General features: G+C 42.8%; 1 protein-coding gene across 1 annotated transcript; it reads right to left on the bottom strand.

Moving 5' to 3' along the window:
• Positions 1-282: 282 nt before the first annotated feature.
• LOC127217363 (medium-wave-sensitive opsin 1) lies at positions 283-17243 on the bottom strand. Its single transcript, XM_051178350.1, has 6 exons — positions 17114-17243; positions 10389-10685; positions 7421-7589; positions 5987-6152; positions 2406-2645; positions 283-393 (listed from the first exon to the last, which is right to left on the bottom strand). The coding sequence occupies exons 1-6, from the start codon at positions 17208-17210 to the stop codon at positions 283-285; spliced, it is 1080 nt and encodes a 359-aa protein (XP_051034307.1). The 5' UTR covers positions 17211-17243.
• Between the last annotated feature and the right edge of the window lie 1206 nt (positions 17244-18449).

The raw sequence follows: 18449 nt of genomic DNA, 5'->3' as shown, positions 1-18449 counted from the left end.
TTTCATAATATCTATAGACATGGGGATTGGATTAAAAATGAAATAAACCATATGTTATAAATTAAAAACGAAAGAAACCATATGTTTCTTTGTCTACATTGTACTCTCTACACATGTGGTGCCTGAACACCCAGTAGCATAGATAACCCCAAATTGTAGTAGCCATCTCTGGGACTTTGATTGGGGAAGGGGAAATTATTATGTGTATTTCACAAGGATGGAGGAGAAGAGAAGTAAGACATGGCCAAAGCTTTGGTGGAAGGGACAGGTTGGAGGCAGACCTCATGCAGGCGACACTGAAGAGATGGGTAAGACTTCTGTTTTAGAGGTGCTGGAAAGTTCAGAGCTATCATCAACCTTCTTTCCAAAGAGCTGTAAGATGCAGTTTCGAAACTAGAAGGACAGAAAGCATTATTCAGCAAAGCAGAAACGGCTAGTACACTGTGCTAAAGGCGAGGCTTAGGACATTTGGCACTTTCTCTTCGTGGATGTACACCTTCCCTTCTTCTATTCAGAATACCATGAGTGGGATGAGGAAGGCTCAGTTCATTCTTTACACACATGAATGGAGGAGGTCTAAATCATCTAATTTAGTGGTTAGTGGTGATTCTAGTTGAATTGTGACTGCTCCTAAAAATGGCAAACCCTAATTACTGGAACCTGTGACTATGTCTTTTTTGAAACTGGAATCTTTGCATATCTATGTTACAATGAGATCATACTGGATTAGGATTGTCACTAGCCCAGTGACCAGTGTTCTTGCGAGGAGAGGAAGATGTAGACAATACTATACATAAGGAAAAATGATTATGTGAAGAATAATATTGGGGCAGCATGTCCGTGATCATAGGACAAGGGAGGCTGGGAGAGAGAGAGAAGACTAATACTCTCTAAGCACCTCAAGAAGGAACAATAATAATACTGACACATAAACCTCATATTTCTGGACTCCACAACTGTGAGAAACTTAATTCCTATTTTCTTCTTCGTTTGTTTATTTGTTGCATACTAGGAACTTAGCCTAGGGCTCTGTTTATACTAGGCAAGTACTCTGCCACTGAGCTACAATTCTGTTGTCTTAAGTCATAAACCTTATGGAATTTATTGTGGTAGCCTCAGGATACTTAGGCAGTGACCAAAACCACTGCCAACTAAGGAGCTCAGCTACAAAGCTTTGAGAACACAAACTAAAAGTGTCACCTAATTTCAGTTCTATTTGGGATTATCTCCATTCCCTCTAACATTAAAACTCTCAAGTTGACATTGATAGCATGAAAGATGGACTAAATAACAACATGAACTTAACTGAAAAACTGGCAGATAAGGCAAGAAATCCATTCAGCATCTACTTACTGAGGTCTTACTTCATTACTGACTCTATTCTGGAAGGAGATAGCAGTGAACAAGAATGGAATCCCCTGTTCCATTTTTCTTGGAATATGGCAGAATGAGGGAAAACAAAATTTACACACCTGGCCACCTTTGTTTCCTGTCTTTCACAAGGATCTATTTCTAGGACTGCTTTCAGTTTTTGGAAGAGGAGATCTGGGGTAGAGAATTTGCCTGACATGCACCAGGCCCTGTGTTCCATTTAAGAGGAAGGAAGATGATAGAGGAAAGAGGAATGAATCGATTGGAAAGACTCGGAGTCTGATGAAATGAGAGGCCCCAGTTAACACTTCTGATTACTAATAACTCACACAGTAGATGCCCCTTAATGAAATGCATATGATGGATTCAAGGAAAAAAGAAAGCAAATGACACTCAGAAGGTGATGAACCTTCTTAAGGTTCATGTATAACCTACTAGAAGGGTCTAAGAGTCATAAGCAACTTGTGTCAAAGTCCAGTATGGCAGCTATGGATGGTTTCCATCAGACAAGACCCTCTCTGAACTAATTCATGAGTTCATAAAAGCTTGTAAACTCTTAGCTAGTGTAGTCAAGAAAGGCTAAACTTTTAAGGAGGCAAAAATCCCAAAGTCAAGGTAAGAAAATGGAAAAATTTTGAGTTGAGTCTGTAAATACAAGAGGAGCAAAACTAGCTGGGGTTATTGTATGCTCATGGAGTGCTTAGTACATCTATATTTTAGCAGCACCTTTAGAAGATTCCTGTCCATAGTTATGTGGTCATCAGAAGGGAAGTACTTGTAGTGCACTGCACTTTCTTAAGTGTCCAGACTTAGGTGAACATAGTGCAAAGGTACCAGAGCTCATGGTTAAGGGGAGGTCTGGCGAGTGTAGGTCACATGAAGAGCCTTTCCACACTCATTTTCTTGGAGGAGCATCATCAGTCCCCACCCCCAGTTTCTCCATAAGGCTTTCTCATTGATGACTTGATTCCAGGTAAGAACCTTCACTGAGTTATGGGCCATTTTGAAATGAATCTGTGCATGCTCTTGCTTACCTGCCGGTTCATAAAGACATAGATAATGGGGTTGTAGATAGTGGCACTCTTGGCAAAGTAGGATGGTATGGAGGCCACAAGAGGGTGGAAAGCATAGCCAGGGTGGGCAGTAGCAAAGCATGCAAAAAAAGCATAGGGTCCCCAGCAGAGGCAGTATGCGAAGATCATCACCACTACCATTCGTGTCACCTCCTTCTCGGCCTTTTGGGTGGATTCAGATTCTTTCTGTTGCTTTGCCACCTAGAGAAGACAAGGACAATGAATAGGGAAATCAGTTAGGGTTCTATATCTGGAGGGAATATTGCTACTTCCCAAGCATTGAGTAAGGACACTATCAAGGCGAAGGAAATCTAAGGATCTATGGGAGTAGGAAATGCTCCACCTAGTGTTCCAATCTTGGGTCCTACCCTAAGTCAATGAATGGCTTGACTTGACATCCAGAGTGGTCCTGGAGCTTTGTAGGAGTTCCTATAGGCCTTGAGGTAACAAGTGGCTGGACTGGCCAAGGTCACCCTCAGACAAGACTTTTGAAGTTGTAGTCTGTAATTTCACAGAAGCTTGTGAAGGAGAACTACGGAGACAGAGCTTAGCCTTTATATGATCCCTTCCAAAAAGATCTAGTCTTGTGCTCAGGTTTCATTCTGGAGTCCTGAACTGAGCCCTAGAAGTCAAGTTTGCTTTAACAAAACCAGGCCTGGCAGGGTGCCTAGCAGCAATGCAAGAGCCATATACACACTTTCCCCAGGCTTTCTAGAGGATAGAGGCCAGCCATTATCTACCCTGGAAGGCAGTTATCTGTAAAAGGAACTATGAGGGCTAGAATCCAGGGTTTTGCTAGCCAAGAGCTAATAATGCTAAAGCTTGAAGGAAACTCTATGGGAGCTAACTAAATTGATTCTGATATGGGGCAACCAACCCAGGGACCAAATTGCAGCCTTCATTACAAGACACAAAAGTGAGTGGAGCCTTCTGGTGTAGTTCATGGTCTTTTCCAGAAAGACCTTATAAATACCTGTTCATTCAGGGGTGAGCACAAAGCAGCTATATAGGAAAAGCACCACCTGGAGGGACTTTCTGTTACATAGGGTCTCATCAATGAACAAATAGAACATGGAATAAATGGTAGGGGAGTTGTTTGACAAAGGGGCAATTAGTGCTGGAGAGGGAGACCAGTAGAGGAGCACAGACCTCTCAGCATACAGTACCCAGGTCACACATCTCCTTACTACCTTTTTTTTTTTTTTTGCTGGGGAATCTCCAGTGGTAGCCTGGTCCAGTGGTAGCGGGATAAGGATTGCTGACAGAATTGGCATTCTAGGATGGAACACCAGACACAGGACTGTGGAGAGCAGGTCTGAGGGCAAATAGCACCATTTAGTCCTCTTCTTGATCTTACCCAAGAGTCCCATTGTGGTGGTTTGAATGAGAATGGCCTCATAGGCTCATATATTTGAATGACTGGTCCCTAGTTGGTGAAATGGTCTTATAAGGATTAGGAGGTGTGGCTTTGTTGGAGGATGTGCATCACTAGGGTTGAGCTTTGAGATTTAGAAAGACCATGCCAGGGTCAGTCCCTCTCTGTCTCTCTCTCTCTGTCTCTCTCTCTGTGTCTCTCTCAAAACAGGGTTTCTCTGTAGCTTTAGAGCATGCTGTCCTGGAACTTTGTAGACCAGGATAGTGTTGAACTCACAGAGATCCACCTGCCTGTGCCTCCCTAGTGCTGGGATTAAAGGTGCCACCACTGCCCAGTTGGTCTATCTCTTTCTTACGAATCAGGATATAAGCTCTCAGCTACTGCACCATCACCATGCCTGCCTACCCACTGCCATGCTTTCAATCATGATGGTCATGGACTCACCCTCTGAAACTATAAGCTTCCCCTAATTAGATGCATTCTTTTTATAAGTTGCCTTGGTCATGATGTCTCTTACCAGCCATAGAACAATAAATAAGACTCCTGTGAAGGGGATGCAGGTGCTCTGTAGATTATGCTCCATGGGAGGATTGTTCTGGGCCAGGGGAAAGGCACAGTTCTGCTCACTTATTGGGTCCTCTAGGAATGGACAGGCAGTCACTTTCCATCCCATAGGAGTGAGAACAAGGAAGCCAGGGTTAAAACTGCAAGAACTTCATTCATGTGTATCAGTGTTGTTGTGTCTGGATAACACTATTTCCTTGGAGTCATTCACCACTTCTAGATCTTACAATCTTTCTGACTCCTTTTCTGCATAGATCCCTGAGCCCTGAGTATAGGAGTTTGATTAAAAAAATCCCATTTAGGGCACATACAAGACCTACACAAGTTTAAACCATAGAAAATTATAACATAGAGAGGTAGAAGTCCCACCTCTAACCAAGAAGCTATTTGCAACTAATATATGCTGGTAAATGGAAAATCAGTTTTGTACAATGGAATGTCACCACACTCCAGGGTAGGCTTTATGCCCAGGAGTAGCTTATAACATGAAACAGACTCGAAGTTTTTGTTGTTATTATTTCTTTGTTGATTTTTTTGTGTGTATACATTTTTTTGTTATGTTTTAATATTTTTACCTTAATTTTTGTTTAATTTGTTTAACCTTTGTTTTTTGTTTTATGTTTTTATTAGAGAGATGGGGATAACATGAAGTTGGGTGGGGGGAATTTGGGGAGAGGGGAAAGAATACAATCAAAATATACATATATATGGCTGGCTTCTGTAACCCTACTCCTCACACTGGGTTACTTTGCCTAACATTAATACAAGGAGAGGTGCTTAGTCTTACTGCAACTTGATATGCCATGCTTTGTTGATACCCATGGGAGACCTTTCCTGAACAGAAACAGATGAGAAGTACATTGTGAAGTAGGAACAGAGGGGGGATGGAGGGGGCTTGGAGGAGAGGAGGAATGTAAAATAAATGAATTTAATTAATTTAAAAAAGAACCTCAAATTTCTCTCTCAAAGGAACATCTTGCTTTACACTACTCAGTGTTTTGTTTTGTTTGAGATGGGGGTCTCATAGAGATCAGGCTAGCCTTGAATTTGCTACATAGCAGAGAATGATCTTGAGTTTTTTATTACATTCCTGTAATCCCAGCATTCAAGAAGCGAAGGCAGGGTGGAATTTGATGTTTCAAAACCTCACACCAGGCCAGTTATTTCTCTCTCTGCCTGAGGATCAGGATGTAGCTCTTTGCTACTGTTCCAGTATCATGCCTGTCATATTCCTACCATAATGATGATGGACTAAACCTTTGAAATTATAAGTAAGCCCTCAATTAAATGCTTTCTTGTATAAGAGTTGCTTTGATTATGGTATCTCTTCAGAGCAATAAAGCAATGACTAAGACACATGGAAATTAAAAAACAGTTTAAGCCAGGTGTGATGGTATATACTCAGCTGGCAGAGGCAAGTTTCAGGCCAGCCAGGTCTCCATAATGAGACCTTTTCTCCAAAAAATGTAGTTTAAGAGACTCAGATGGACTGGTTGATTTGTGATCAGAGCAGTGTGAAGGCAGGAAAGTTACCAGGCGTGCCTATGAGCTTGCCTAGACATCTGGCTAGTTTGGGATGAGGGCAGGAGGGTGAAGGACTTACTGATCGGATGGCCAGCCACACTTGGAGGTAGCAGAGCACGATGATGCTGAGTGGGAAGATGCAGCATGTGATCATGAGGACCATCATATAAGACTGAACCCCAGGGTACAAGGTGCCACTGAACACGTCTGGGCCACAGGATGTCTTCAGGCCATAAGGCCAGTACCTAAAAAGAAGGGCAAGCAGCCCATCCTAATTCAAGCTAGGACAACCAGGAACCTGCCCAATCAGCCAGGGCACACCCCTGACTTCAGTCAGAAGGTTTTTAAATGGAGAAGAAATTAACCAACGAGAAGTGAACAAATCAATAGCATTTCATATCTACACAGTGTTTTACTTCCAGAACATTCTCATCACCTTAAAACTCTTGAAGATTGTGTAATTATTTGGTTATAGACAATTTTCCTAAGACAGACAGGAGGCTTCCTCTTCCTCTTACTTTTTAGGAATACCTATGAATATCTGAATTTTTTCTAATGCCATTATCCCAGGGCCATAATGAAGGGACATGCTCACTGGGTAATCATGGAGATGAAATAGATCATCCAGTCTGGGCCTCTACTAGGGCTAGCATTAGGGTGCTCTTAGTTTCTAGCAGCCATTGTGGTTCTGGAGAAAGACAAGTTTTTTCCAAGGCTTATTTCATAGAATTATGAAAGTTTCCCAAAGAAAGAATAGTACCTGTCCAAAATGCCACAAGAACACACACTCAAGACTAATGTCTATAGTTGTTGGAGAGATGGCTCAGAGGTTAAGAGCACTGGCTGTTTTTCCAGAGGTCCTTAGTTCAATTCCCAGCAACTACATCATGGCTCAGAACCATCTGTAAGGAGATCTGGTGCCTTAGGGACTGCAGGGATACATGCAGGTATAACACTGTACTCACAATAAATAAATCTTTTTTAAAAAATCACCCAGGTTGTTGTGTACAACAGTGAAATCAATTGTCCATATCTCATTCTTTCCAACCAAACATCTAAACCATTGTCTCATAAGTTTTGAGTATTTCCTCCAAAGAATGAGCCTGGCCAGGATATACATGACCAGGTGAACCTTCCAAGAAACCTGTGAAGGTGGCAGGGTAAAATGTATGATAAATGCTTTTAAGAGGGCCCTGAAATCTAAATGTACCCTGTGTTCACTTACACTATAGACATAGGTTGGGCATTTTGGGTTTTCCTAGTGTTCTTGCGAGTTTCTTATATTTGAGACAAACATTTACAGGGCCCCTTTTGATACCATAGGCAAATATATCCATACATTCATGTGTATGCTGCACTGAGAGTCTGCAGAGATTTTCCTCCCTCCTTCTTATAAGCAAGGAGTCATGCAGGCCCAGAAACCAGAAATGACTTGACCTTCCTGGAGATCACAGTCTGACCATCCCCACTTGATGTTACAGGGGCTACTTTCCTAGCATCATTACACTCTTACCTGCTCCAACCAAAGATTGGTGGGGCTGTCCACACAGCAGCCCAGCCCCAGGAGAAGATGATTCCCACAGTGGCCAGCTTAGTGTCAAATCTCACATTGCCAAAGGGTTTGCAGACCACCAGCCACCTCTCCCAGGAAATGATGGCCAGGGACCAGAGGCCTGTGATGCCTATGAGGGAGAAGAGATAGACCAGAGCTTCAAGTTGAGCAAAGAATTGTTCACACTGTTTCCTCCTACTAGCTAACAGCTTTTAAGACTCTCTCATAGCTACCACACAAAATCATCTGAAATGTTTTCTGGTCCAGAGTGCGGTGTACCTCTTGGTGAATGGACATTTTTTTCCAGTCCATTTTTTTAATGAGGTCTGTCTCACCTTCTTTTCCCATCTCCCTCGGGCTCTTCTGCTTCTCTTCCCTACTAAACCCAGTTGGTATCCTGTTACAAGCAGTTTTCCCTGCCAGCCTGGTTCCACATTTACAGCATGGCATCACTTCCTCCCCTTTATCTTCCTACTCTCCTTCCCATCTTCTTTCTAACCACAATTGGGTGAGGGGCAAGGCGAGACAATGATGAGGAACCAAGAGCAGGGGCAGCTACTAATGAGTATGCAGGTAGGCAAGTGGCGTTCCAACCAGGTCAATTTGTCTGTCATCACCCCCAGTCCAGAGCTCTCAAAGTCTCTGCTTACACACATGGTGTTTAAGCCATCCCTTCTCATATATGCTCAGCAGAGCCTGTCTTCCAGACTAGCTACTCCTGGACTCTCTATATCCATTTAGAGATAAGAAAGGAGTAATGGAGACACAACCCCCAGCACAGAGCCTAGCACACTGGTACTTCTTAGCAACTACTTTTTAGGGTACGTATGTGTGTGTAGCCATGGTGTGTATGTAAATGTTAGAGGACAACTTTCGGGAGTTTCTCTCTTTCTATCATTTGAGTCCTCAGGAACAAACACAGCTCACTAGCCTTTAGCTACCCAACCTAAGCAAATCATAGCCAACAGGTCTTATTAATGGTTATAATGAAAGGAGTTTTGAATCCATGTGGTGATATTATTTATGATTTCTTAAAGTCTCAAGGTGAAGATTAGAAAAGTAAAGCAGCCAGCCACTAGCTCTTATCTTTACCTCAGACTGTAAGGTGATCCTGGCTCCACCAAACCTCAGACTGAAGTCCCAAACTGCTATGCTCTCAATGTGGCTGGAGAATCCTGACACTGAATTCCTTCCTATCCTCAATGTGGCTATAGAATGAATGCCAGTTCTGAGACCCTGTTCCTGTCTTAAATACCTCTCACGAGTCCTAGGATTAAAGGTATGTGAACCCAAGTGCTAAGATCATCTTTGTGTAAGCTGTTTCTTTTGTAGCTCAGTGTGGCCTTGAACTACAGATATCCATCTGCCTCCACCTCCCAAGGTGTGTGCCACCACTACCTGCTCTCAATAGCTTGAGGATGACTTTGCTTTCTGAGTCCTCAGGCAAGATTTAGTAAAGCATAAATAATTTATCACCACAAATCCAGTCAATATCTTGAAAGCTCTGGTGTGTTGAAGAATATTATTTAAAGATGTCTTACACTTGTTTGTGCTGTGGAACATTTGTTTAATGATGCAAAGATGTGATGAATTCTTTTATGTTGCATTTGTTTAACTCTGTATGTCTAACTTTGCATGTATAAAACACCAGATTGGTCTAATAAAGAGCTGAACAGCTAATAGCGCGGCAGGAGAGGAATAGGTGGGACTGGTAGGCAGAGAGAATAAATAGGAGGAGAAATCTAGGAGGAAGAGAGGAAGGAGCAAGATAGAACAAGGAGAAGAGAACCCAGCAAGCCATGGAAAAAGAAGTAAAGAAAATTATATATAAATAGAGAAAGGTAAAAGCTTAGAGGCAAAAGATAGATGGGATAATTTAAGAAAAGCTGGCTAGAAAAAAAGACAAGCTAAGGCCGGGCACTCATAAGAAATAATAATTTGTGTGTGTGTGTTTGTTTGGGAGCTGGGTGGTAGGCCTCTACAACAGCCAAAAAGAGCAAAGAGTAAATAAGAATCAGCAACACTGGTGTCTTTCCCTGGGATCAGCCCTCCCAGTGTCATTTACTAGCCTTAGAGACAGGATGAAAACACAAATATCCCTGATTTGGGTAGGAGTCCCTCCGAGGTGCCCAGAGTCGTCCCTTCATATGGTTCTGGAATTCTGACTCATGATCTATCTCTTCCCACATGAGCGCCACTGTTTTTCATCCAATTCAGCAGTGCCCCTTAAGCAACTGCTGTTCTAATCAGCAACTTCAATTCTGCTCCTACCAGCAGTGGGGCGGCAGAAAGGGCCAGGACTGCAGCAGGAGGGAATTCGGTTTCCTTGTGCAACCAGATCTCTTGAAGCCACGTAAGGAAATTTGTCTAGACCTCCCCTCCACCCATCTATAGAATTCAGGATGCAAAGGTTGAAGTGAAATCTTGTTAACTCAAAGAAGTTGAATTGCAAGCAGCTAGCTTTCTCTCTTTGTTTAGCTCTCCTGAAAACCCACAAGACCTTAAGTTTTGCTCCTACTTCAGAACACTAGCTACACTTGGTTCCTCCTTACTACTTCCTATCAGCTAATGTCGATTCAGTCTCCTGACCACAGGTTAATTTTATTTGATCAAACAAATGGAACCTGTTTTTGCATTGTAAACAAAAGCAGTAGGAAGAAATATAACAAACCTTAAAATAATATTTCACAACAGCCCATCGTCCCAAAGTCAGTACTTAAAGCTAGAGTCTGTCTCATTGTTGGACTCAAGCAAACAGCTGAAAATGTGTGCTCAGATTGAAGCCTTCAGAATTTTGTAAGCCTGTCCTCCAACCACTGTTCTGACTGTAATCCAGCTTTTACCTTAAGTATCTCCCTTCATACTGTGCCTCATACATGCACACCATATGTGAACCTCAGGGTTTGCAGTATGGTTTTCTTTAGCTTACCACACAGGGAGACAACATAGCCTTCCACCACACACAAAGGGTGGCCTAGCACAAAGTAGCCATAGATTTGGTTCACAACACTGATAGTGCTGGCAATGATGGTCTCTGCTAGGTCAGCAACTGCCAAGTTCACCAGAATCCAGTTCAGAGGATGGCGCAGCTTCTTGAACCTCATGGTGGCTGCCAGCACAAGTCCGTTAGTGAAGATGGATGCAATGACTACAAGGATCATCCACGTGCTGGTGAGGTGGTACACCCACCTGGGAGCAATGTGATAGTTGGGACCTTCGAAGGGACCTGGAAGAAAGAGGTACAGAATAGAGGAGGAACTCCACAAAGGTTTACACAGCTGCACCAGCATCTTGGTCCCACTTTTTCTTGCTCCACGTGAGCCCTGCATGTGAGGCTATTGGTGTGAGCCCTAACTCAGTAGGTCTGGGGTCCTTATAAAAGAGGCACATTTGCCACTGCTGCATTTTGCCAGAATAATTGTAAGCTTCAATCTCTGCTATTGTATAATAAGGCTTCACAGCACTAGAAAAACACACACAAAGAGGCCTATGCTTGCTAGAATTCTACCGTCTATTCATTACAAAAAACAAAACAAAAACAAAACCAAAAATAAAAAACAATGCCATCCCCGCTCAAACCCAGCACAAAATAGCTCAAGAAAGACAGGGCTGTCCTGGCTGTGCTAGGAGGGACAGGTAAATCTCACCTGCAGCACTAATGCATCCTGTGTAGTAACCTATTTGTTTCTAACAGGAAACCCTACACAGATTCCCATGAATCCCCAATATGAGATGTAGGAATATAGGACATTGATAACCCAAAACTCAGAGAGTCTTAGTCTCTATGTAGAAAGAAATGGTATGAAGCAATAGGATGGTTTTTGTTTGTTTGTTTTTCAAGACAGGGTTTCTCTGTGTAACAACAGCTCTGGCTGTCCTGGAACTCGCTCTGTAGACCAGGTGAGGCCAGCCTGAAACTCACAGAGATCTGCCTGCCTATGCCTCCCGAGTGCTGGGATTAAAGGTGTGTGCCACCAGAACCTGGTGACAATGGAGCCTTTTAATAGACCTGAGAACAGAGAACACTCAGACTGTCAATGTATCTCCCCTGAGAAAGTACAGCAGGTGAACTGGAGCAGAGCAGGGGGACTGGGTGGTATTTGGAACCTCTAGTTTAAAGAGAAGCAAATTAAATGCTTGCCAGAGCCCTTTCCAGATGATAGACTCCAAACCAGGCAGAGCACGGCAAAGTCAGGTAAAGAACTAGCCAGTCCCAGGCAGCAGTAAAAGGGGAACCAGAGCCTCTAGTAATGACACCAGAGCAGCCTGTCTCTCCTGCCTGAACATAGTAGAACAAGATTCATAATGAAATGGACAAGAGAAAGGTAGCAAAAGTCAACTCCCAACAATGCTCCTTTGGAGCATTATTATTGTTGTTGTTGTTACTATTAATACTAATACTATTTTGGTTTTTTGGTTTTTTTGAGACAGAGTCTACATAGCCCTGGATGGTGCTGGAACTTGCTACATAGACCGGGGTGGTGTCCAACTCATACAGATTCATCTGCCTCTGACTCTGATGGTGCTGGAATCAAAGGTGTGTGCCGCCATGCCCACCTCCTTTAGAACCTTATAACTAACATATTACATAATTATAAAAAATGTATTTTGAGACAGAGTTTTTAGACCTGGCTGGTACAGAACTTGCTATGTATATGAGGCTGGACTTGAATTTACCCTGCCTCTGCATCCTGTATATTGGGATTAAAAGCATAGTGGCTTATGTCTGTTCTAAGATTTAAACTTAAAATGTAATATATGATTTCCAGGTGTGGTGATGCATATCTGTCTTTTTTTTTTAAAGGTAACCTCTGGTTATCAAAACCAAAAGCAAATGAACCTAAATGTACATATACAGTCAATAGCATAACTATGGAGAGAAGGATTGAAAGCACAATGTGTCAACTACACAACTTAATGACATACATCCTCAGTGTGAAAGGACATGTACAAATGTTAGGTCTTTAGTAATCCTATTTAAATGTTAAAATTTCATTTATGTACGTAGGTGTTTTGCCTGCAAGTATGTCTGTGGACCAAGCTAATGTAATACCCACAGAAGCCAGAAGAGTATCTCCTCTGATAACTGTGAGCCATTATGTGGGTGTTGGGAATCAAACCTGGTACCTCTAGAAGAGCAAACAGTTAAGTCATCTATCCAGTCCCCTAAAAACTTATCACTTTTTTTATGTGCATGGCTGTTTTCCTTTAATGTATGACTATGTACTATATTAGAGGCCAGAAAAGGGTATCAAATCTCCTGGAATTGGAGTTACAGATTTTTTGTTTGTTTTGTTTTTTGAGATAGGGTTTGTGTGTATAATAGCCATGGTTGTCCTGGAACTCACTCTGTAGACCAAGCTGGTCTCAAACTCATAGAGATCTGCCTACTTCTACCTCCCAAGTGCTGGGATTAAAGGATGCACCACTACCACCCAAGCAAGTAAAAATGGTTTTAAGATGTCATATGGGTGCTGGAATCAAATCCAGGTCTTCTGAGGAGCAGTTGTTAGTATTCAGGCATCTGTACTGGCCTGACCTTAGGGTTCTGACAGGATATGACCTCAGATGCAGCCAAGAGCACCACCTGGGCGCATTCACTATGTTCCCTTTTAAAAGAGCCCTGCCCACCTTGCATCCTCTCTTTCTCTCCCTCTCTCTGTTTCGCTTTCCCCTCTCCCAATGTTCCTGTCCCTAGAAGCAGTCTCTCCTTTCCCCTTTTTATGAGCCCTTTCCCTAATTAAAAACAAAACAAAAAACAAACAAACAAACAAACAAAAAACACTCCACTTGAACTCTGTCCCATGGCATCTTTCTCTCACAGATCACTTTTTAAAAAATAATAACAGTTTCAGTGCTTTTAACTGTTTAGTTGTTACTACAGACAGCCCTTAGTCAATCTTTTTTTTTTTTTTTCGGGTGACAGAGTAACTATTATATAGGTCAGGGTGGCCTCTGACTTGCTTATTTAGCTGAAGATGGCCTTGAACACATGATTGTCTTCCCTCTACCTCCCAATTTCTGGGATTCCAGATAGTTACCACTATACCCTATAGGAGAAACTACCAAAGCCGCAGTCCCCCTATCCCAGGTGCCCAGGCCAGTCCACATGCACATGTGCAGCAGGCACTTCCTCCCTGAGCCAAGCTGTCAAGCCTGCCCAACACCCAGAGACACTGACAGAGAGACACCTGACCACAGACATCAATGAGGAGAGGACATGCATAGTCAGCCATCTGAGCCAATTAGACCTTGGGATGGGGTATAAACGCAGACCTAACTTCCTGAATAAACGTGTCTGCAGCATGCTCTACTACTCACTGACTCCCAGTGCCTGAGTCATTGGTGCTGCATCTTCTCACCCCCTCCCCCAAGGGGTGTCTGCAACAGTACCCAGTATTGATATTATTTATAGTAGTGTTGTTATCACTGTTTTGAGATGGTGTGTGTGCGTGCGTGCGTGCGTGTGTGTGTGTGTGTGTGTGTGTGTGTGTGTGAGAGAGAGAGAGAGAGAGAGAGAGAGAGAGAGTTCTGACATAGAGAAAATGAATAATTGATAACATTAAGTTTTAATTTCTGGATAACAACATTCTTAGTGGGAGGAAAAAGAGAGAGATGTAAACCAAATCACTGTTTAAGAATGGAGAAATACAAGAAAAGAGAGCTGGGCATGGTGGTGCATTTTCATAATCTCAGCACTCAGGAGGATTGGCCACAAATTTGAGTCCAATTTGGTCTACATAGTGAATTCTATGCCAGCCAGGGCTACATAGGGAGATGTTGCCTTAAAAAGGGAGGGGGGGGAGAATCCAGCATACATATTATTTTTATCATACATGCTGCACTCTGAAGAACCTGCTGGTGGAAACTGAGGAATGATTTCCTTTATTAAAGTAATCAAGCTAGGAAGGGAAGACAGGGAAGAGTGAGCTTGGCATTCCCAAACACCTGGACATTATGCATCAGCAACTTGTGATTCCCCAGGAAAAGAGATGCTTCTGAAAAATGTCTTCACTGAAACACACAACACCAGCTGTATATACTGATCTAGCCACTGAGGGAAAACTAAAGAACTTTAGCTTTGCTGGCTGTCAGTTAACTTCGAGATTTCCAATTCTTCTTTTTTAAGATTTGTTTTAAATTATGTGTAGATGTATGTATTTGCATTTAGGTATGTGCATGTGAGTGTAGTTGCCCTCAGAGGACAGGTGTCAGATCCCCTGGACCTGGAGATACAGACTCAAGCTATGAGACACCTGTTGTGGATGCTGGGATTAGAATTGGGTCTTCTGTAAGAGCAGTAAATGCTCTCAATCATTGAGCCACCTCTCCATCCAAACATCACTAATTCTGAAGGTCATACATAATTATGTATGGACAGAGAATGAGTCTGAGGTATGTGTTGTGCTAACAGTTACTTACATTATTGTTCAGGGACCTAAAAACTGCTTTTACTGAAAGCACTGTCTCTTTACTTGGGCCTACAGGTGTCTGACAGTGTGACTGGGATGTGATAACAAGTCTTGGCCCATCTGTCTTCCCCCTTGATGCCTTGACCTTTGAGGAAGAGTCTACTTAGCTTGGTGTATAGACCTGCCAATAACTGAAAACAAAACCCAGGGCTACCCTGATCCACCCTCATCGAGTGTCTTCTCTCTCCTTGAAGCTTCAGACATCATACAACCATGACTAGAGGTACCAGGCCAGGAAAGAAATATACAAGAGGCAGCACCTGACTTTCTAGGACTAGCCAATATCTTATATGAAAAATAGAACATTTTTTGAGATCACAGCTATAGATAGGAGAAAATTTCCAGGCTACTCCAGCAAACAAAGGAAAGCTTGCCTCTCTCCCTCTGGAGAGAATCATTTCTGCTCAAGTTGAGAGGGTTCTGCTTGAGCTGATGTCCCAATAAAGTTGTGCATGGAAGCTCCTAACCCAGGACTTGCTCTCACTTCTATTAATTCTGCAAAAGGATTCTGTCTGTAGTGTCAGTCAGAACTTCAGATCAACTGTTTATCTACAAACGACAAAAGAAGTAATAATGAATACACTCAGAAAAGCATGCTAGATCATATTTGTTATTCGCAAACAATGTTTGAAGTGAGGGAAAGTCCAGAAAAATGGTTATTTTCTTTAAAAAAAAAACTGCAAGGAAAATGAAAAATTTAGCAATTAAGCCAGGGAATTAGCTGCATGGTAGAGTGCTTGCTTAGCATGCATAAGGGGCTGAGTTTGATCTAGTAACCAACAGAAATCTGTACTCTTTATTTGAGCCTTGATTCAAGACGACTTAAAGTATAACACTTTTTTTCTTGGCATAGTAGTAATGCCTGTAATCCTAGAACTCTGGAAGTTGAGGCAGGGGATTGTGAGTTCAAGGCCATCTTATGATATAAAGTTTCAGGATGGGTTCAGAAGCATATGAAGACTCTCACTTACAAACAAAACAAAACAACACAGTATGGGGCTGTGGAGTTGACTTAGTGGATAAAGACATTTGCCCCCAAAACAGGCACTCTGAATTTGATCTGTGGAACATACATGGTGAAAGAGGAGAACTCACTCTCACAAGCATATTTCAATTTTGCGTTCACCACAACATACACTCACAGGTAAATAAATATGTCCCCAAGTTGTCCTCTGGTCTCCATATGCAACACACACACACACACACACACACACACACACACACACACACACTTTCAATAAATAAACAAGCAAATAAATAAAATGCAAAATTGAAATAAAAAGAATCAGGAAGAAAGACAGTAGAAGAGTCACAGATGAAATAAGATAAAACCCATGGAAGCTGAATGACAAGGACCTGATTTCATTATATTCTCCCTATTCCTTTGACATATGCTTGAAGCTTTGCACAAAACAAAGCCTCTTCCATCAGAAAACAGGGGTGTTGTACCTCACTGAAACCTAGAAGGAACCATAACAACTTTGTGGAAGTGAAGTACAGAAACCTAGCTTGTATGGCCCAAAGTCCCTGTTCCTACAGTTGTGGCCCTGGCAACCCCAGAGCAGGGTGTTGCCAACCTAGAGTTCTAGGGAGCCTTTAAGGAGAGACTTGGTGCTGGGGGCTTTTGCACATACAACTTCTAAAAACAGAACTCAGGCTGCCCTGATAAATCCTCAGTTCCTAGGACTGTTCAAGAAAGACCATTTATTAGCTCTCCTCAGAAGTGAACAACAGCTTTGATGGTGTGCCTTAGGCACCTGGGTTGAACAATATAACTGTTACAATGTCTTCTAACCTAGTCATTTGTCTTCTGCTACAGCTTTCCCAGATGCCCTCTCTGGGGCCAAGCACACTCAGATGCCTGCCAAACTTTCTCATTTCTTTCAGTGGTTCTATGGTCTCAAGACTACCTCTTCAGCTTCTTTGTGACTTTAGAGGATACAAAGACAGAACCTGTTCTTCCCCAAGGAGGAAGATCTTTTGAACCCTTCCAAGGACATAGATTTCTAATGGCTAGGGGAAGTGTTATGGTTTTAGTGTTCTCTTATCTGTCCGCGATGACATCATCATTAAAGCTAAGGGAGATAGAGATATGTAGAAGAGAGAAATTGGGGGTGGCTGGTAGTTTTTAGCATAGCCAACCTAGTCTGGTGACTGAACTTCCAGGGCACCTGTTGCTCACCTCTAGTGCTGTTGCTGTTGGTGTAGGTGAAGATGCTTGAATGGGTGCTATCCTCATAGTTGTCCAGTGTCTTTCCTCCTGTAAGCCTTTGGTTCATGGCTGTGGAAAACACTGTCCTTGGGACCTGCCAGTTAGCATATTGCCTATGAGGTTACAGGACTTTATATCAGCCTGCAGGATTAGCCAAGGCCTACTTACCTTAAGGGCTCCCAAACTCTTCACTATCTGATCTCTTAATTGGGCACAGGACTTAGGTCACCCCTCCTACCCTCACATCCCTGTTTCACAGGGGGGTGGCTCAGGGCCATTTGCCCACAATGGAACCTGAATAATGCACACTCCTTCCAACCCTGGCTTGCAGTAGAGCTTGTGGGAGTCACTATAGCCCTTGCTTGTGCTTACATATCTTCAGTCTGTTTCTACTATTGTAGGTCAGGCAGGCCCTATGGGGTTTGTGGATCAGAGTGTTGAACAGGGAAGCAGCTCAACGTTTCAGTCTACCTTCTTTCTCTGGCTCTGCTGAAAGCCTCTGGAAACCTTTCAGGCAGAGGTCTGTAACAGGACTATTTGTTTAGCAGGACAGAGGTCAGACGTCAGAGGTTTTTTTTTTTTTTGTTTTGTTTTGTTTTGTTTGTAAGCCTTATGCCACAGTGTGTGTTAGCAGGACTGCTCCCATGGGAAATGGGAAAGAGGATAAGCACTGACTGTGTATCTCTCTTTTAGTTTCAGCCCTCTTCCTCCACTTCTACCACCTGTAGCTCTTACCATCACCATCACTATGTAGGTCTTCCCTGAAGCTTGTCACGGAACTTTAAAGTACCTACATGGTGTCTCTCTCTTGCCTGTTCAAGTATACAACTTGTCCTTGAACTATATCTGGCTGCTGCCTACTTCTTGACAGTGTCTAGAGAAGGTGCCTCATTGTCCTCCTTTGTTCATAGCTGCTGCTGGCTCCACAATTAGAAAGAGCCACTAATTCCTTGAATATGGCCAGTTCCAAGCAAAGACTCCGATTTCCTGCTGTGGCCCCGTTAGGAAACACAACTGCTCTTCAGGGTTCCACCAGCTAGCTCTTTTCTACTTCATCCTGAAATCCAGGTGCCTTCAGGAACCTCCTTCAGATTGGCTTCTTGGGCTCAGTAAATCACATGGGTTGGTGGAATTAATGTCCCCATCTGCTGTGCTAACATTTTTCAGTATTTCTGGCTCCAAGCCAGATAGAACTGCTGTAATTACCCATTCCAAGAATAGCTCTTGGGATTAATTGATGCACCCTGTGTCAGTACCAAGCTAGGGGCTCTGTGAGGAACTTAATCCTGGTCACAGCCTTACCCAG

This window comes from Phodopus roborovskii, unplaced genomic scaffold, assembly GCF_943737965.1.
Source record: "Phodopus roborovskii unplaced genomic scaffold, PHOROB, whole genome shotgun sequence".
NCBI classification, from domain to species: domain Eukaryota; kingdom Metazoa; phylum Chordata; class Mammalia; order Rodentia; family Cricetidae; genus Phodopus; species Phodopus roborovskii.
Note: the sequence above shows the minus strand (reverse complement) of the source record. Positions and strands in the feature narration are given on the sequence as shown.

What these genes read in the sequence shown, in the direction of transcription:
- LOC127217363 (XM_051178350.1), bottom strand. Translation starts at nt 17,210, where the DNA reads ATGAACCAAAGGCTTACAGGAGGAAAGACACTGGACAACTATGAGGAT. An exon ending in CCAATCTTTGGTTGGAGCAG is followed by an intron (nt 6,153 to 7,420) that starts GTAAGAGTGTAA and finishes CCTTCTTTTTAG; the next exon opens with GTACTGGCCTTATGGCCTGA. An exon ending in ATGTCTTTATGAACCGGCAG is followed by an intron (nt 394 to 2,405) that starts GTAAGCAAGAGC and finishes CTGTCCTTCTAG; the next exon opens with TTTCGAAACTGCATCTTACA.